The sequence below is a fragment of the Pan paniscus genome, chromosome 1 (assembly GCF_029289425.2).
Source record: "Pan paniscus chromosome 1, NHGRI_mPanPan1-v2.0_pri, whole genome shotgun sequence".
Taxonomy (NCBI): Eukaryota; Metazoa; Chordata; class Mammalia; order Primates; family Hominidae; genus Pan; species Pan paniscus.
Window position 1 is genome coordinate 148,341,460 of NC_073249.2, and position 21,656 is coordinate 148,363,115.

At 35.7% G+C, this 21,656-nt stretch overlaps 1 protein-coding gene across 1 annotated transcript in view; it reads right to left on the minus strand.

Moving 5' to 3' along the window:
• Positions 1 to 3,550: 3,550 nt before the first annotated feature.
• The window catches only part of PTGFR (prostaglandin F receptor), a 52,686-nt gene continuing 34,580 nt past the window's right edge, over positions 3,551 to 21,656 (minus strand). Inside the window, exon 3 of the mRNA XM_003807774.4 lies at positions 3,551 to 7,441. Coding sequence (XP_003807822.1) covers positions 7,160 to 7,441 — 282 coding nt within the window. The 3' untranslated portion in view covers positions 3,551 to 7,159. The remainder of the gene's footprint in view (positions 7,442 to 21,656) is intronic.

Sequence of the window (21,656 nt, forward strand, 5' to 3'; positions counted from 1 at the left end):
ATTGTAGAAAATGACAATGGGGATATATTTATAATTTTTGAGGAGAGAAATGTTTTCTAAACAGGAAACAAATCAAAGAATCTATAAAAGATAAGTCTCACTTAAAACTTTGTAAAATTTTGTAAAACTCTTACATGGTAAAAAAACAAACCAACAAAATACCCTCACTGCAGAATAAAATGGCAGCCTGGAAAAAAAATTGTAACATATATTGTATTAGTTCGTTTTCATGCTGCTGATAAAGACATACCCGAGACTGGGCAATTTACAAAAGAAAGAGATTTATTGGACTTACAGTTCTACATGGCTGGGGAGGCCTCACAATCATGGTGGAAGGCAAGGAGGAGCAAGTCACATCTTACGTGGATGACAGTAGGCAAGGAGAGCTTGTGCAGGGAAGTTCCCATTTCTAAATCCATCGGATCTCCTGAGACTTATTCATCATCATGAGAAAAGCATGGGAAAGACCTGCCCCCATGATTTAATTACCTCCCACTGGGTCCCTCCCACAACATGTGGGAATTCAAGATGAGATTTGGGTGGGGACACAGCCAAACAATATTATATATAAAAAATAAAAGGTCAATATCCTTAATATACACAGTCTTACTGCAAGTCAAAAAAAAACATTGAAAATGGAAAAAAGTCAAGAACAGGAAATTCACAGAAGTGGTATAAATGACTTACCAATGTATGAAAAGATGCCTCAACTTTATTAGCAATGGAATATACAAGTAACATAAAGTATGGTTTAAATATGATTTAATTTTAGTCTATTAAACTGGTAAAAATAGATTGCTAAAATACACAGTGGTTAATACCAAGAAGCAAGCATTGTTTCTTAGAAGAGAATGGGAGTACACAATACATATTTTAGCAGTACATATCTGCATTGAAAATGAGCATGTCTAATCTGGTGATTCTGCAAATTGCTAAGATAGATAGAAATATAAGAACATACATATTGAAATAGCATTATTTGAAAGAGGGAGCTGGGCACAGTGGCTCATGCCTATAATCCCAGCAATTTGGGAGGCTGAGGTGGGCAGATCACTTGAGGTCAGGAGTTCAAGAACAGCCTGGCCAACATGGTGAAACCTCGTCTCTACTAAAAATACAAAAAAATTAGCTGGGCATGGTGGCTGACACCTGTAATCTTAGCTACTGAGGCAGGAGAATTGCTTGAACCCAGGAGATAGAGGTTGCAGTGAGCTGAGAGCACGCCATTGCACTCCAGCCTGGGTGACAGAGCAAGACTCCATCTCAAAAAAAAAAAAAAAAAAAAGGAAAAAGAAAAGAAAAAAGGAAATAACTGGAAACAAATGAAAATTGTTATTTAAATTATGATACAAATTCATATTATGTAATACTATTGATATGATTTGGCTCTGTCCCCACCCAAATCTCATCTTGAATTGTAACTCCCACAGTTCCCATGTGTTCTGGGAGGAACCCAGTGGGAAGGTGATTGAATTATGGGTGCAGGTCTTTCCATGCCACTCATGAGTGAATGGGTTTCCCCAGATCTGATGGTTTTAAAAATTGGAGTTTCCCTGCACAAGCTCTTTCTTTGCCTGTTGCCATCCATGTAAGATGTGACTTGCTCCTCCTTGCCTTCCTCCATGATTGTGAGGCCTCCACAGCTGTGTAGAACTGTAAGTTCATTAAACCTTTTTTTCTTCTCAGTCTCAGGTATGTCTTTATCAGCAGCATGAAAAGGGACTAATACAACTATCTAGCTGTTGAAAAGAATACTTTTATGTACTAACATGGACTATTGAAATAAAAATTTTCGGTACAACAGTATGTCTAGCATGGCCTCACTTTCTAAAACTATGTAACTATATACATAGTTTATATACATAAAATTATGTAACTATATACTAGTACAAGATTACCTCATTTAATGTAGAGCTTAGCACTACAACAACACAATGCATTTTGTTAATTTGGGGTTTTACAAATCAGACATTGAAAATAATTCAAGTTAAATGTGAAATACTAAGATTGAGTTTCAATCCTTGTTAAAATTTGAAGTGCACTTTAAATTTAAGATATAGTTCCTTCGGATTTCAGTATTCTGCCTCTTCTTTATTATGAGATAAATATAAAGTGAAATGTTCATGATTTTCTCATAAACTATCTAGATTGTTTACTGAAAATATACTTTAGCAAATATGAGACTAATAGCATAAAAACCTTCAAATGACTTTCTCATCATCACATATCATATCTTCATCACATTGCTTTCAGTTTATATTTATGCAGGGCAGAAAGACAGCTCTGCCAAAAATCCTGTGCAATAACTTTCAGTTGAAGCTCAGAACACAACATTTGGTTTATATGAAACTACATCTCAAGATTGCTAAGACTTAATTTTACCAAGTTTCTGACTTACTTCATGTACTGTCATGTTTGAGTTCAAAATGAAGGCACTATTCCCACTTGGAGAAAAAGAAAAGAAAAGAAGTGTACAGTTTTATCTTGTTCCAGTGCGATTATACTTCAGCTTTTCCAATAATTTGATAGAACTCAGTAAATTACCTTTATATCAAGGTAAATATATGCTATTATAGGGAAATTAAAAGTGCAAAGGCAAAATACATTTTAGTCATTTTCATTTATTAGAAAAGCAACCATTTCAGACAATACTGCAACAATGCTTGGTATTATACAGAAATGTTTCAATTGCCTGAATTTTTAAGAACCAAGATTTCCCTCTTTCTATTATATAATCCTTTTAGCCATCTAAAATTTCTTTTAGTTCATTTATTCTACCTTATCTTTACAGATTACAAGACCATGCTTGTCAGTACTTACAGTGAGTCCTAAATGTTTCTATGCCATGATGTTCCTAAATGTTAAAAACAACTTTTAAAAATCGTTTCTGTTTAAATGCTATTAGGAAGACAAGAATGAAAATTTTTTTTTACCTAATGTGGAAATCATTAGTGCTGTCTACAAATTAGTTTCCGTTTTCCTAACATATAGTATTGCACTTAGCTGCCCCCTGGGAAGTTAGTAAAGCCACATTATTTATGTTAGCTGGAGAAGTGTATGCAAATATGTGTTGCCTCCAGATGGAAATTCTAACAGCCTGTGTGTGATTCACCATACTCTGTAGTTTGAGAAACAGCCACATATAATGGTGGCTGTTTTTTCACCTGAGTTCTCTGAGTGATTACAGCAGCAGAGCTCCCCTTCAGAGTGGACAGGAACCATGTGGGAGATACAAACTTTTGTGAAGTTTATGGCGCTGTAATTTGGAGATTGTTTCTTATTACAGACACATTGAGGCTTTTCTGAATGATCTATCTAAACCTGGAGGTTTGGGAAATCAGATTTCTATCTAAATTATGACTTGCCTAGGTAAGTTGAGACACAGGTAAAAGAGAGAAGATATCATAGAAGAGTGGGCAGGGTGGGAGAGCAAAAGGTAATAATGGAAAATAAGTTGAAATTCTTCTCACCCAGTAGCAGATAAAACGGGAGTTTAGGTTCAAGCGTTTCAAGTTTTATATGGTCCTCCTAAAAATAATCACTCTTGAAAAACATTAGTCCAACTTTATTATAAAATTACTTGTTTGAAGTTTTAAGCTAGTCAAAGCACTAAAATTACATGAGTTGCATACCAAAGCAAACAACAAAATATACATATCACTATTTAATCTCTATACAATCCAACAAGTATGAAGAGGACAACATACATTTATTCACATAACAAAGAAAAACATGTTTCTTCTATTATTAAAATGTGCCAGTAACAAGTTGAAGTCCAACATTATTTACCAGGTGGTAAAATCTTTGACACCCAGATTAAGAAGTAATAAAATGTATATTCCCAGCGTTTATATTCTGACCCAAAACAGTTATTTAATTTGGAACAATGATGGTATACAGGTGAAGCTAGCAATAGTTTTAACAAAAAGTACACTTTATATATAACAAGTGCTCTTATTTGGGTTCTAAACTCAGAGTAGGCACAAAACAAAAGCCGATTTCTCAAGTCCAAAAGTGTGCAAACAAGAAACATTTATCACATAACACAAGTATATCTACATATGTGTGTATTAACTTTCAGGTATTTTTCATTTTAGCTATATAGATCATTAGAAGCAACTTTCTGCCTCTAGGGAAAAAAAAAATTAAGAGCCCATTTCTTTCACCTAGTTAACCCATCAGTAAAAAGTCTGATGTTTTGGACGTACCCATAGCTAATTGTGAATCAGCATTATCTATCTTTGTATTCATAGTCATAAAATCCTATGTGTGATATTTTTGCTTTTGTCTCATCTTTTTAGAAAAATTCACTAACACCTGTAAAAATCCTGACATGTTTAGGTTATTTGCCCAGAATATATAATTACCGAGAAATCAGGTTTAAATAGTATGTGAAGTTGCTTGGATAATGCCTTACCCAGTTCAAAAGGAAATTCAGTAATTCTGAAGATTAGTTATGAGTTTTGAAATAGAGCTGAAAACACTCAAATTGGTAAATTTATTGAAACTATTTGTACCATTTATTTTACTATTTATTTCCAGAAACCTGAAAAAATACACTTCTACTTTGAACATTTATATGAAAGTTATTGGTAGATGTTCCAGTCTAGTATTCATTACACAGTAAATCACCAAGCTACATGCAACACATATAATAACAGAAATAAAACTCTTAAGTCAGATGTGCACATTGCTGCATTTGTTTTCTATAATTTTGTTTTACTCAGAAGAAAAACTTAAAACAATGAAAACACATTCCTTTTTTTTTTTAATTTTTGATGTCTACTTCTTGGGTTAACATCATTTTTAAGACCAATTTGGTTACCCAAACGTATACTCAGATAACATAGATAATCCTCCTAAGGTATGTACACATCTCTCTCACTCCTTAAAGCCTTGCACATGGCCATGTTGCAAGATCTCCTCAAGTCAGTACACATGGCCAGGGTGACATCATGGCAATACAGCAAGAATTCTGCCATTTATTTAGAAGCCTCAAGGAGAAGGATCCTGGAGCCCCTGAATGAGAGTTTCTTCTCCATGCCTCTCCCCAGTCAAAATACATGGAAATATTCATAGAAGCATTGTACCTAGCATGATGAGGAAGGATGGAGAATGGTTCCTTATATCTCTGTTCACAAGACATCAGCACTCTTAAGTAACTGTATGAAATAAATTCTCTGCTGAAAGCAAATAAACCATCTGAAAGGTCTTCTGGGCTTTAAGATTTCTTGAAACAAATGAGAGCATTTATGTAATGTAATAATAGTCACTAATTGCAGCAGCTTTTTTTAAAGCATATGCACTATAGAAATATATATCACACATATTCATACGTGTATATACATACATACACTCATATATACTACAAAAACCTATAATTGTCAGTTTAAATTAAAACTGCACAAAACTTTGCAATTCTCTGTTCATTTTGCACCAAGAGGTTCTTGTCTGTAGTTCAACCTGGCAAGTATTTATCGAGCATCTACTATGTGCTCTATAAATGAGAATAAACTAAATTTGTGTTATTAATTATTTACTGGCCTTAAAATAAGAATATCATGTGCCAATATGTTTGTGTTTCTCTTCTTTAAACTTACTGAAAAATTATTGCCTTTAAATCTTCAGTGAGGCTATTTGCTTAATTCCTTTTGATTTACTTATGGGAATTCACAAAAAAATCACTAAAAGTTAACATGATTTCCAATGTAAATTACCAATCAAAAGCAGATATTTATGAGCATAATAATTTAAGTCTCATTGAATTACACAGATTTCCTAGAGAATCTGAAATCAGCCTAACAGGGAAGATTAATTTTTAAATGAATCCAAGTTAATGAAAGCAAAGAACTCTTATACAGAAATACATTTTCCTATTATAAAGCAGGACAACCTACCCTAATTTCTGATAGACCTAGGACAATTTGAATGAGTACTGAAATTCTTTTGGTTGAATTACACAAACAAGCAAAGAAAAAGTCTCAATTATTATTGGAAAATTTGGGGAGAGATTATTATCTCTTGATCTCCTAGTTAATTGTTATAATAATCCCCAAGTGCTTGGCAAATTGCCAGTCTTCCCCTCTTAGTACTGGTAGCACAGGCTTTAGAATATGCCATCTTACAAATTTAATGAACCTGCTCTCAACAGAATTTTCTGATGTCTGTGTGTATACGTGTGTAAAGAAGAAACACACTAGCTGCAGATAGCCTTTGAATTTTATATATTGATTCTGTTTCTTTTGTTCTCTGACACAAATAATGGCTCAAGGTAAAGCACCTTTTGCCAATATTCTTTGCACCTATCACTGGCATGTAGCTTCGGTTTGTTTGCATTATCCATGGTAGAGTTTTGAAACTGCTGTAATTCTAGTTGCCCATCAATGTGCTGAGAAAGAGCCTTTGTTTCTCTAAAAATTATTTATTGTGCAATCATACACAAAATTTTCAGAGAAAAAAATGATTATTTGAAAATTGCTAATCTATGACATGAAAAAACACTTCCAACAACAATCGACCTTCATAATAATAAATGTAGGCAGTCCTATTTGTCAAATATGACAAGAATGGGCCCATTCTAGATAGGATTGCAAGGTCAGGCAACCTGTCTGCCAGACCTGGAATATGCAGAGGTTGTTATAACAAACCGTCATGAATTCTGGGTGTCATGACCATGCATGTGTTAATTGAGGCTACACAATGAGGGGCAAAATAGGCCAGATCAAAAGATAAGAGTGCTTTATTTTACTGAGCCTAGTTTATAAGGGTTAGCTACAGAGCGGTGATCTCAAAATAACCATTTCACTATGCAGGCTGCATTAAGATGTTCTCTGGCAAATAGGCCAAGTAAAGGCATTAGACCTCAACAGATGATTCACTCAAGGCATAAATAAGACAGATAAGCTCAAAATTGCTTTCAGTGTGACTCCCATGGCATTATTTCATTGTGTCTTCCTCCCACTGGCAAAAACAAGTGAAAAATATACAATTATCCTGTTTATTTGACAAATTTCAAAACCTGAATCTGACAATAGTATCTTCAAACTACATGATGAAGCCTGAATTTTCCAGTTAGGCTACAGGTATTTAACTAACTGAAATATTGCCAAACATGTCTTAATTTTGTTCTAGCCCCACACAGATTTACTGTCCTATTAAGCTAGGTGCTTGCTGATTTCTCTGCAACTGGTGACTCAGAAATAGCAGCAACCTTTAAGGAATTTTTAATGGAACTAAGCTCCCAAATATGTAAGCTGATGACATGCACTCCACAGCATCGACTGGCAAGCTTATAGAGATTCTTAAGGACAGCCTTCCGTAGAAGAATATATACCCAAGGATCTAAGATTTGATTCCATGTTGCCATTCGGAGAGCAAAAAGTGTTGTTTCACAGGTTTCCAGAGAATGATTTCCATTTATTCCAATGTTGGCCATTGTAACCTAGAAAAGAAGAAAACAGGAAAATTAGTTGATGCAGCCTTTTCAATCCTATAATTTTTAAAAAATTAGCTATGCTAGATGACATTCATTTCACTTTCCACAGAGTGATGCTATTGTTCAAAATACTGACAGAAAGAAATCAATGATAGCAGAAACACTGATGGAGACAACTGAATCATTTTAATTCAAATTGACATTAGACGTACAAAAATGATAACTTCTATAGTAAGTCAAATATGCATAAACAGAATCACCTAAGGGAGAACAAACACTGATATCAGTAACTGACCTTCTCATACTTCTGAGAATAGTAAATGCAAAGCCAACACACATTTGTTTTATTTCAATGAAGTATTTTTAAATAAATAAATTATAGATAAGCTAACAAATAGTTTTACAAAATGAATTTAGAGCATCTGATATTAATTTGCAAATGGTATATGACAAATTTTACTTTGAGATTTTCTGCTTGTTAACTACAAGGATACCACTCTCTTCAATTTTCTATTTCCCTTTCTACATCTCTTAGCCTTAGCCTTAACTTGGCTAAAACATTCCAAAAAGTATGCAATGGAATTTTCTAAGGACTTTGAGGAAAGGAGTTTCTCTCTACACTACATTTGTGACTTAACCGTAACAATGTATTTTGTGATTTCATGTGTCCATTTCCTGACCACTCATGATTTTGAAGAGATCATTTCATGGAATCAGTTCTATAAATTGTCCCAGCTACATGTTAGAACTAAGCAAATCACTGATCCCAGCTTTGACTTCCAAACAAACAGCTGTGGAACAAATAAGGTGGCTTTGAAAACATCTTGGATATACAAACAAATAAGAAATAGGTAAACAAAAGGTAAAACTGAAAAGTGAAGCTTGGGCCATTGTGCCACCATTAAAAGATGACGTAACAAAGACCAAAACACAAATACAAAGAAAATCAAGACCCATTACTAGAAAGAAATGTATATCTTAATTTGACCTGATGATACCAATGGTTGAAGAATAAATGTTCTTTATCAAAACCTTCATTGTCTACACAATAAAGTACAAACTCCTCAGCTAGCTCCTTGATGATGCATCTGAAGTCTATTTCTATAATCTCATCTATCTCATCTCCCCTGCAAATTCCTTATGATACAACCACTGTGAAGGCCTCATCTTTCCCAGATGCACCATGCCCTCCTGAGCTTTTGTTTGTGTAACTCCTTTTGTTTTGAGTTACATGGCACACACTCCTCTGATTCTCCTCTCTCCTCTACAAACAGCAGTGTGGTCACCAGATGTGGGAAGGCATAGAGTCCTCTTCTGAGGGAGCCCAGTGCGCAGGCTTCTCCCCAGAACACTAGGGCACTGCCCAAGCACTCATCATTACTCTCTCCCCACCTTTAACCCCTAACCCCAGCCTTGGAAAGAGGTTATTCCACAGCCTGACTTGGGAGAAGCACTAATCATTCAGCCACCAATAAAGTGGGGAGAGTATTTCTGTAAAAGAAATATCCTTTATCATTAGTATATTAGTAATAACAAATACATTCATAATATTGATAATTCAGGACCACCTAAGTATCCAACAGAAGATAAATTATAACACTTTCACATAATTGAGATATATGCGGACTTTAATGTTTGTGATTCAGTGTTAACCTTTTAAAAAGCAAATTGCCAAACTGTACTGATTGTGTGATTCCATTTTTGAAAAAAAACCAAATATGTAATTTTGTGCATAGAAAAAAGCCTGGAGTGTATGTCATTGTTTTCGTTGGTCAACTCTAGAGAGCAGAACTACAGAGACTTTTGATTTCCTCATTTTGTTTGCCTCAAATTCACTAATTTTTAGATAGATCATGCATTGCTTTTATAAATTATGTTTTTTCCCTAAGAAATTTGTGGAAATATACTATTTTACTAAAGAATCCAAACGAATGTGGATTATTTTTGCACATCTCTATGGATGTGAGTAGGGCAGCACTGAAGTTACCACAGAATCTCCTGGAAAACTGAAGCCCTGATAAGGCTGGCAAGAGACATGTGGGAGCTGGGGTCAGAACAAGGATGTCTGCAAGCTGGTTCGACAAAAGCAGTCGAAGCCATTTTCTCTGGTCTCTGGCAACAGTCTCCTGACAAGCGTTGAGAACATTATTCTCCGTCTAGCCCACCTGCACTTGTATTCCAGACACTTACGTACAGAGTCTCATCATTCACACAGTCTTTCATACAGTTTCCAAGAGCTACCCAGTACATGGAGCTAAAGGAATATGGGTTATTTTCTAAAATCTCTTCCTGTGAACATTGGCACATTACAATTGTATATCTTTGTTGATGATTAGAATTCTGAGAAGTAGACAGGACAAAGTATTTGAATATTCTATGAAAAAATTAATTCACCTGATAACTGTAAAACACTGGACACTAAGATAAGAGAAAGAATGAGGTCAAAGAAGCATGGAGGAAGGATAGTATATGTTCATTGCCAGGTTGCAAAGAATAAAATAGGCTGGTAATACAATGAATCTCCATTCATTTGGGCCACCTAAAACAATTCTATCAACTGTTGACATCACCAAAGTTAATGAATCTGCCAGGCTACTTTACTCATAGATAATAGAGCCCATGTTTGCTAAGGTTTATTCTGGATGTTATTGCATCATCTCTCCCCCATGTCTGTATATCTGTTGGCCAGAGTCAGGGCTCTGTGGCTGTTTACTATTCAAAGCAATGGTAAATTTGATAATTATGCTTCCATTCCTCTGCATATTCATAAACGTAAATCAATCTAGCAGCAAGTAGTTTTGAGTGTCTGCTGTATCTAGGCATTGTGCTAGATGGCACTACCGCCAAGACCCAAGTTAATGTGAGTAAAACAGAAATGTAACTGAAGGGATTCTGAGAACAGAAGGAAACAACGGGCTCCGTTTATTATGCACACAGAGGACTGTCTACATCACCTCTCATGAGAAGACAGAATCACAAATCTTACAGGGTACAGGAAAATGTTATCTAGTCCAGACTTCCATACAAAGTGGAAATTACTTAGCGATGTCATTAAGTATGTGAGAAGAAAGTCTCAGCACTACTCAGGAAAAAATCTTTTCCATTTGAGCTGTATGAGTTGTAGAATGTTTTCTGTTACCAGGAGCTAAAATTTACTCAACATATTTTAATTTAGTTTTCTAGAGCATCATGGGATAATCAATCCATTTACTAAATGTCAGCCTTTCACATATCTTAAAATAATACTAGTCTTATAGTTCTTCAACTGCTTTTCATACAAAATGGTTTGCAAACCCCTACCTCTTATATTCTAGTTTCTCAATCTTTCTTTAAGAAAATACACTGGACAGAAATAAACTAACTCTATATATGGTCCAATAACTACAAAGCTCAATGGAGCATCATTTCCTTTTGGACAAACTACTATCTGTGCCTCCAGGACTACATTAGCCTTGTATATTCCCTTGTGGATTGATCCGAGTTCATAGTACATTACAAGAAATAACCTCTTACTTAATATTTTTACTCAGTGAATATGTAGAGTAAGACAGCCTTCACTTTTCCCTGCTTATTTTTCAAATTATTCAAATACTTAGAAAATATGGATATATAAATATACATATATACACGGAGTTACAGTGACATATCTGTGACTCGATATTAATGAATTTACTAGCCAGGCATGGTGGCACATGCCTGTAGTCCCGGCTACTCAGGAGGCTGAGGCACGAGAATCACTTGAACCCGAGAGGCAGAGGTTGCAGTGAGCAGAGATCACACACCACTGCATTCCAGCCTGGGTAACAGAGTGAGACTCTGTCTCAAAAAACAAAAAGGTATATGTGTGTATGTATATATACACACATATATACACACACAAATATATACACATATATACACACATATATATACACATATATACATATATATATATATATATATAAAAATTTACTTGATGGCATAAACTTCCAGTTCTGGAGCCTCAGATGTCACGTCTGAGCCAGCACCCATGTATAAGTTGTTTGATCCACTTTCATGTTGCCTCTCCGTCCACACCTTGTTTTTCTGTCATTTCTCGTTGAGTGTCTTATCGCTTTAAAAGCAAACATCATATTATAGACTCCCAAGTGGTTTTCCAGTCTCTAGTTATTTATTTTTCTTATTGCATTTTGTTTTCTCTAGTTACAAAATATTTCACAAATGCCAAAAACATGCCATGTTCCCTGCCCTTCCCTCACTAAAAATTACATATCTAAATCCTCCTACCCTTGTCCCATCTTCTGCAGAAAACCTTTCTTGATCTCTCTGTAGCTGAGTAATGTCTCATTCTATACAGCCGTTATGTGTGACACCACTCCTTTAATATTGATAAACATAATATCAGTATAATATGTAGAACATGTTGAAATGAGATAATGTCAGTATGTGTATAATAGTCCCTTGTGTCTTGAGGGTAGGAACTATGTCTTTAACTTTCTCAAATCCTACTCCTCTACTTTGTAGAACATCATTAGGAAGAGACTCCTACAGTTGAGTTGGGGAAGACAAGAAGAAACAGGCAATTACAAGCACAGGAGTTAGGAGGGTTAACAGAAAGCAGGCCAGGCAACCTCAGGTCCAAAGAGTCAAGTTGGATTTAAGGTAAAAAAATTAATTAATTAATTAAATAAAAGGAAAGAAAACTTATGTGAACTTTTATTTCAAGGAATTCCTCAGACTCTCTATGACCTTTAACTTCTAGTCTGCCCAAAAGTTTCTATTTACTCCAGATAAGAAATCCTAGTAAAGTTAAAGTGAGTTTTAACTTTTTTAATTGTTATGGTGATAAACCTTACATCTCCCCATAAGCCTTTGCTGTTCTTAAGGAAGGGCCACAGTTGAAGATCACTGGGGCAGGTGAAGAGAAGGAAGCAGGGATGTAGAGACTCCTACCTGGGCCAGATCCCAGAAGGGTTTGGGAACTGGGATGGAGGTGGTGGGATTCAAGGTGCTACAACAGAGACGTCTCTGTCTTAGAGGACTTGCTCTTGTTTAAAGAAGCTCTGCCATCCCTGCATCCTCTGCACAATAGGTTGTTAGTTCAATCTTGTTAAATCAAACTCACTGACTAATCAATTAGTTCGATTCAACTTTAAAGAAGCTTTGACCCACCTACTTCTGGCCATCAAATATACCTGTCAGTATCTCAAACCTCCAGCCACAGGGGTGGTGCAAGAAGACCACGTCCACTGGGGTGGCTTAGGCACAGCAAGGATCATGGAATTTCTTTACCCCAATGTGTCTTCAAGGAAGGAGGAAAGGGAAGGAAAAAGTCATGTTATCACTTTATATATTTTAATCCATTTCATCCTCCTAAAACCCCTAGAGGTGGTTGCTATCTTTCTGTTATTGCCAAAAAGAAAGCCAAGTCACAGACACATTAACTTGCCCAAGTTCACACTGCTGGTGAGTGGCAAAGGCAAAATTTCAGCCCAAGTCTATCTGGATTCCAAATCTGTCTTCCACTACACCATTCCCAGTGGTGCTATGTTGTATTTATGAATAAGATGATTAAAAAATAGCTAACATTTATTGAGTACTTACTATGTTTCAGGCACTGTTTTAATATTTTACATCTATTATCTATCTCATTTAATCCTGCTACACCTCTGAGAGAAGCAGTATTATCTGTACTTTAAGATGAAGCTGAGGTACAGAGAGGTTAACTTGCTCTAGGTCAAGCCGAACAAAAACATGGTGGAGTCAAGATTTGAATAGTTGGAGATGATGACTAAGGATTTGTGTGTTAGCCTCCATGGCACTAGGAGAGCTCATTTTTAATTCTCTATGATTCTAGTTCCATCTGCCTATGTCTAGTTGTCTTTCAAGCTGATTCTAGCACACTCTCATCCAATATTTCTAAAATTATATTTTTACTAGCATCTTTTTAAAAAAGTAGGAACTGGTACTAATAAATGTTTTGCTCCAAATCTCCTGTGCCCATAACAACAGATATAACCAATAGGAAAATCAAATGAGTTAAACTCCACATAACCAAGGTGTCCTTCAGAAGGATGGCTGTCAAAACAATGAATGTGCAGAGGACAGCTATCTGTCCCAGAATGAAAAGGTAATTGTAAAAAAGTATCACTAATAGATTCACTAATAGTGATAGATGGAATAAAACAATGCTCAGTACCTTTTATCTTTCTTCTTATCTGTCCCATGATGAATGGCATGATTTTCATTTCAGTAGTTCTTTTTCTCTTATTCTTTAGACCAGCAGTCCCCAACCTTTTTGGCATCAGAGACCAGTTTCATGGAAGACAATTTTTCCTTGGCGGTGGAGATGGTTTGGGGATGAAACTGTTCCACCTCAGATCATCACGCATTAGATTCTCATAAGGAGCGTGCAATCTAAATCCCTCCCATGTGTTCACAGTAGGGTTTGTGCCCCTATGAGAATCTAATGCCGCCACTGATCTGACAGGAGGCAGAGCTCAGGTGGCAATGTTTGCTCACCTGCCACTCACATCCTACTGTGCAGCCCAGTTCCTAAAAGCCCTGGGCCTGGGGGTTGGGGACCCCTGCTTTAGACTAATATTCAGATGTCCTTTTGGACTTTGTTTTTACTTTTTTAATCCAAACTTTTGTATTCACCTAAGAGTTATCCTTATTTTATTATTTCTATTCCTTGGCAGTGGTGGAAATTAAAAAATCAGTAGGCAAATTAAAAGTCTTAGAAGAAGAAAACACATCTATAAAATCTTATGTTTGTATATATGCCTTACTTTGGCACAAAAGGAATTTGAGGCATTTTACTTCAAACCTCTGGCTCATTCCAGATATGATTACCTACATCAAACACATAGTTACACTAAGAAAATATTAGTTATGCTCCAAATATTGGTAAGAATAGATGCATAAGACATTTTCATCCTAATAAAAAATGTTTATCTAAAATATCATGACTGAAGTAATTATTAGCATCCCATCTATGAATTAAAGAAAAAACTAGTCCAGTAATTAGTTGTATTATTGGAGGTACAATGATTCAGGAATAAAAGGCTACTTTATTTGACTGCTGGCAACGTTGTTTTAATAGCAAAAACAGACCATACCAGTTAGGCGTTTCAGTAAACCATCTCTCCTATAACACATTATGTTTTTTCCAGCAAGAAATTTCCAACTGGCCCATTTAGTTTATTGCTACAGTAGTTTGGAAAGATTTTCCAAAGCATTCTCAAAGTTGTGGTACAATAATTAGTTATTTAATGAGAATTTTTTTCTCATCTATCTACTTATTGAAATGTGTGTAGGTCTTTTGTGCCTGGGCATCTATCCATTATTGAAATGTGTGCATTGGTTCGCTGTGCCTCAGCCTCTATCTGCTTATTGAAACTGTGTGTATTAGTTCACGGTCTCAGCATCCATCTACTTGTTGGAATGTATGTGTTGGTCTTCTGTGCCTCAGCATCTACTTATTTATTGAAATTTGTATGTGTTGCTTACTGTGCCTGGACATCTAACTATGTATTAAAATGCATTTGTTGGTTCACTGTTTTGGGAACTATCTCTTTACTGGAATGTATGTGTTGGTTCCCTGTGCCTCGGCATCTATCTATTTTATTTGATGGGAGTTTTAAATGAGAAGAGTGTCCTTTCAAAAATAAAAGTTATCCATACATTTTAGAGAAAATTAGTCTTTGAAAAAGCCAATCTAAACCTACAGACCAAATGCAAAGATACTAGAAGACCAACAAATTAAGGCACGTGGAATACACAGAAAAGAGTTGAGCCAGAATTAATAATAAATGTCTATTTAACCCTAAAGCATAATATGAGTCTAGTTAAAGATAAAATCCATATATACTTCTAGTCAGGACAAAAAATCAGCCCTTCCTGATGATCCAGTCAATTTCACTAAAATTAGTTCAGTTTAGTGGTGGCACTTGAGTCAATCTTGTTGTTTGGTCAAAAGGATAAGACAATTTAAGTGTTGTGCTTTTTTTTTTTTTTTTTTTTTTGCTAACTTTCGGAACTTACTTCTCTGGAGTTACACTTTTAATTTTTCTTCAGCATACCTAAGCAGAAAATTGAAATTCATCTTTCTTAGTTATAAGTCAATGTATACCCAAGCATTCTCCAGGTAATAGCCTATGGGTTAAATCTCTGATCATATTTACTCTCTCCCATGTAATTTTCAGCCTTTTGAATACATTTCCTATCTCATGGTCTAAAATATTAGCCACAAAGTTCAGTGCCAATCTGTCTCCTCTACAAAACAATCTAGTGCAATGTTTATACCCCACATAATTTTCTCCTGACAATTTTCTGTGTATTACTCATCCTTCAACTGTTTCGGAAGCATATGCCATGACTCCCTTAAACCGTCAACTCCATCAAGAAAAAGATTTTGTCTTCTGGACACGCTTATTCCCAGTGTCATGCTCAATACTTGGTACATACTGGCATTCAGTAAATACCAAGTGAAGGAATTAATTAATGAGAAGAAATGTTAGGATCCGTGGAGGTCACAAACCATGACTCATCTCTCTCTGTGCTGGGCACATAGTGGCTGTCTATTTGTTAACTGGCATACAACCTTCTCTGTAATGCACAAAACTATACCAACTGCTTCAGCAGCCTCATCATCATCATAAATGAATAACCAACTTTCATCAAGTTCCTGATACTGTTATATTCAACATGCAATAGAAGACAGATTTAATGTGTTGTAAGATTTGGGGAGAGAGGGAGTCTTTTCTTCTCTCTCTCTTTTTAGCATAAGTATGTCACTAATGTATCTCTTTGGCATAATTTAGGTGATATAATTACAATTACATTTTTATACTTCATTAATCATTACTTCCCTAAGATCTCAGAAGGCAGTCGTTTACTGGTATATTTGCATAACACTGATAATGAAAAAATTGCAGTAAGTCCTTTTGTTTAAGATACAGTCAAGAGAGGCCATCAATCATTGTCTAAAATTCATACAATTTTACTACTATATGAAAACTTGCTGTCTTTATGCCATTTAAACTTTTAAATGAAGACTCACATTACTTTTTTAAATCATAAAAATCCAACTTTTAAATAAAAATAAATGTTACAATGCAGTATACAGCCATTAGGTTGAGCTGATTTTCTTTCTGAGAAAAAGCACCAATCTCCAGATTTCTGACCAACAATCTTTTAAGAAGCATTTTATCTTACCTAAAAATTCATAGTTAGTAGTATGTATTATATTTGCTGCCATTGTAACTGAAGTCCATGTCTTGTGGTAATGTATACAAATAAAACCTTGAGAATGTGTCAAAGTGGTCCACTAGAGAGAAAATTTCAGCCTGCTGACTATCATCTATCCTTAACAAAGCTACAAGGCCCTGCAAGATATGCCTTCTATAAAACAGATTGCATCCTCCCTCTATTTTATGGACAAGTCACAGTTAATTCTACAACCAGCACAGTTGTGTTCTATCCCTTTTAATGAGTGACTGTAGCCCATCTTTGAAATGGCTCCTTGACTCACTATTGGGCCCAAACCTTTGCTTCACCAAGGCACCTCATTCACAATACAGGTCAGTGTCTGTCTTGAGTATTTCCTTGTCATGCCACTGATTGAGGATTGCTCACTGTCTCACTTGTCACTTGCTAAACAATGATATATATGGTGACCCCATTCTTTTTATTTGTTCATTCTTGAGAGCTATATTATAAAGAGCACAAAAAAAAGGTTATTTGTCTTGGCTTCATTCCAATAAAATCACTAGTGTTCTCATCCTGCCCTCCAGGTTCAGGAAGATCTAGGACAAAATGTTAGGATGCCTGGATGTCTGTGGCTATGGTGTTAAAACTGTATAGGTTCTCTCTACTCTGTCAATTTACACCTCACATTTCAGCCATTCCCTGCTGATGAATGACACCAAATATACAGCAAAAGGCAAGAGCACTAGAACATGCTTAGCAGGATCCAGTGATCTCATTTAACACCCTCTCTAGAAATGCATCAAATCTCAGCTCTCAGTGTGTTGAACTTGATGCCACAGCAATCCCGTACTCCACAGCCTCTCATAAAGAAAGCATTAATTATCTTCAATTTTCTATTGCTGAATAGGAGACCACTTTAAAATAAAGATCTAGCAATAATTTTTTAGTCCCAGTGAATAACATAAATTGTGTATAATTCTTGCAATGTTGGGCAGGACCTTTTTTTCACTTGTTTGTTTTTGTTTTTAAAGGCATACTGTAAGTCTAGTGCAAACCAGTCTCAGCAATCAACCAAAATCAACTGTGTTTCCTTGGTACAATCATTATGTGAAGAATTAGTAATATAAGAATACGCTAATTCCAGAAGACTACTTCCAATTGGAACAGTTTCTAAGATTTTAAAACAAACAAAATATTCTGATACTACTTTTAAGTCTTACTGTGTAATAAAGAGTTTGACTGGTCATTGTCCCTGGTTCCTGGAAGGGAGCCTCTAAGCCCTTGGAATTTCCTTAATGATAGGAGTATCTTTATTAGCTGTGGTGGACACTTTGGACCAAGTCTCAATTTCTGTTAATGTGGTGACTCACTGTGGGACCCTAAATAATTTCAGGATGGGGACTGGCCATACTTGAAAGACCAACCATGTGATTAGAGGGTCAGGGCTTTGAACCACATGGTATCAGCCTGACCTTCTAGAGACTGAGTTCAATCACATGATCAATTATTCAATCAATTATGCCTACATACAAAAATCTAATTAAAAACCCTAGATACCCACAATTCAGATGATCTTCCCTGGTTGATGATACCCATGAATATAGCAGGAGGTGAAACATCCTAAGGACATGGAAGCTCAGTGTTTGGGACCCACCCAGACCTCGCCATAGGAGTCTGTTCTTTTGACTGGTCCTAATTTGTATCCTCTATAATAAAATTGTAAATATAGTACTTTCCTGAGTTCTACAAGTCATTCTAGTAAATCATCAAATTCAAGAGGATAGTGGGAAACCTGAATTTGTAGCCAGTTTGTCAGAAGTGCAGGTGGCTGGGAATCTCCCAGGCTTGCAGATGGTGTCTGAAGTTAGGGCAGTCTTGTGGGGGACTCTGCTGTATATCTATGAAATTTGAACTAACTCCATGTAGTTAGTGTCAGAATTGCCCTGCTGGGTCCTTGTTACATCTTTGAGCATGGCAGTATGACAGAGGTTAAGTAAGGCTGGAAGTATTACAATAGTCTTGGGCTGCTTCAGTTTAGGCATCCTGATACTCATCTGGCATGTTGGAATTGGGGATGGGGTACTATTTTCATACCACTAAGAAGCAGTTGGAGGATTTATGTGAACTTTTGATTAAGCCAAGGTGGTTATCTTGGGTCAAATACATTAACAGCAAAAAAAAAAAAAAAAAAAAGTCTGGCATTTGTCCGAAGTGTAGAGCTTTAGATGAAGTTATTCCACATTTCCCTCTGATTGGTATAAGAAAAATATTTTATTATAGAAAGATACAGAAGGTTAGAACTGGAAAGAATCTAAAAATTGTGTAGTCTAATTTGTTCTTTTCACAGGAGAAAAAATAACCAAAGCAAGAGGGAAGGTGATTCGCCCAAGACAATAGCCATTTAGTATCAGAGCTGGGACTGCATAAGATCTGTAACATCTAAAATTACACTGTGATCCCCAAGCTCCTTTAGTTAGGACATTGTTCACTAGCTAAGGTAGATAAATTCTGATCAGGTTGTATTGCCAGTGAGAAAGAAAGCATGCAGGATATAATCAAATGTCTTGCCTCTCTTTTATTGGTCGTTGAAATAGAACTTAATGTCTTTTTAAATTTTTTGCTGACTTACATAACTAAACAGTTGGCCTATGCAAATATTCATTCCATAAGCATTTATAAGGCATCTATTATAAATCGAATCTAGGTATTTGGTTCTGAAGTCACTTCAAGAACTAATAAAAGTCCAGTAATCCTCTAGATAACATGTATTTATCCTCTTCCTCATTTTGTTGATACCAAATGGATTACTCTTGCTCCAGTGCATTATGAAGCCAACCAACACATCAAGCCCTATGTGTCTGCAGTTGTTGAGTATGGTGTGGAAGGGATGGGGGTTTAAAGAGGAAGGATGCATACAGGGACAGGTTCACAGCCTTGAACAAGTGCCCTCATCATGTGATGTCATTCTTTTCTAATGAGCTAATGAATATACTCAATAGTAGCGACTCCACCAGCTACCCAAAAGCCACCATTAAGATTAAGCAAACCACACATTGTTGTATTATGTAAGTTGCACTAGACCTTTGTGTTCCAAAGGAGTTACTAAATTTCACTTTTTTTATTTTCAGAAATCTAGTACTGAGATATTTGCTGGATTAGATGCTACTTTCAGACATGCTAGGCATATAGTTCCCAAGAGTTAGGAGTGTATCATTCAACATTTAAACTAAGGAATCACCAGAGTATGTGAAAAACCCTTTGAGTCTCTTCTTTAAACAGTGAAATGCAGACAGACCCCAACTAACAAACATTTAAAATATCACTCATTTACAAGTTATCATTTAAACCACAGAATATGGTTCACCATAATAATGTGGCATCTCTTTATTATATAAGCTAGTTTAAAATATTGTGCTAGTTTAAAATATTATTTAAAAATTAGCTAAAATAAAATTCTGTTGCAGTGTTAATAATCCTTACCAAAAACTTTGTCATATCTGAGAGCTACGTGTAGATCCTATCCACCCTACCTGTGCCAGACTCCCTATTTCCTGGTTAGTCCAAAGGTATTTATACCTGTTTTTCACATTCTCCTTTCCCACAAAACTTATTCTTCAGCTCAGACTTCTTTTCATAACCACTTCCTCATGAGTTTCGACCTGAATTATTTCTCCTTTTTCTTCCACTGTCCCAACATACTGACTACCTGTGACTCATTCTCTAAAGATATTATTCTATAATATAAAAAGTGTCTTTAAAAGTAAATGAGATTTCTGGGACTAAGAGGAAGGAAATGTGCAAATTAATTCAATCTTTCTGTAGGACAATTTGGGCAATTTGGAAAAATATATCAGTAAGCCAGTTCTCCTTGAATCAATTCCATGTCTATGAATTTATTCTAAGGAATCAAATAAAAATAGTGTACAACAACCTACAAGTTGTTCATCTGAGTGTAGTTTATAAAATGAAAAAATATGTAAGCAATCTCCAACAAGCAGGGATTTGTAAAAAGAGATTACAGTACACCTACACAATGAAATACTTTGCAGCCATTAAAATGATGTCACCTAGGAATGTTTGCATATAAGGGAAAATAATTATAATGTAGTTAAGAAAATAAAGAAGATTACAAAGTAAAAGTGTTTTAGTTTGGTTAACATAATAATAATTATGTAGTTAAAACTTATTGCATAATTCCTATGTACTTTCTGAGATAGGTACCACTAATATTCCCATTTCAATGATAAGGAAAAGGAGACAAAAGGAAGTTAATTATCCTGAGTAAAGCCAAACAGATAGTTAAGATAAATTGGGTTCACAAAGTCAAACTATTTTTTTAGAAAAAACAGATTTTGCAGGTGTGTCCAAGGGAGAGAATACAGTCATGCGTTCTTAGTTTCTGTTTCTTGTTGGGCCAGTAAAACCCCTTCCTCATCCCTCTTTTCTGCTTATCACTAGAGACAGAAACTGAAAACCATGGCTTCAGGCTGCTAAAAGCCTAAAACAAAACAAAACAGAACAACAATAACAAAATAAGTCTGGTTGGACAAGCTCGATAGAGCCTCTCTAATACATGTGTATATGCTTTGAGAAAGGAGTAGAAGAATATGAACAAAAATATAGCAGTACATAACAAAAGCTGGGTATGTACTTGTGTTAGGCAGAATTTCAAAAATGACCCCTTTAATATGCCCAACCTAGTCCCTGGAACCTGTGAATATAATGAGATATGATTCCCATGATTATGTTATATTATATGGCGTGGCCGACCTTAAGATAGTGAGATTATCTAAGTGGGCCTAATTTAATCATGTGAGTCCCTTTAAAGGCAGAGAACTTTCTCTAGCTGGTAGCAAGAGAAGCCAGAGAGATTCCCAGTGTGAGAAGGATTCATTGCACATTTTCTGATTTGTGCATAGAGGGGCCACAGGAGAAGGAATGCAAGCTGCCTCTAGGAGCAGAGGACAGCCCCGACCTGAGGGCCAGTCAGGAAACAAGGACCTCAGATCTACAGTCACAAGGAAATGGA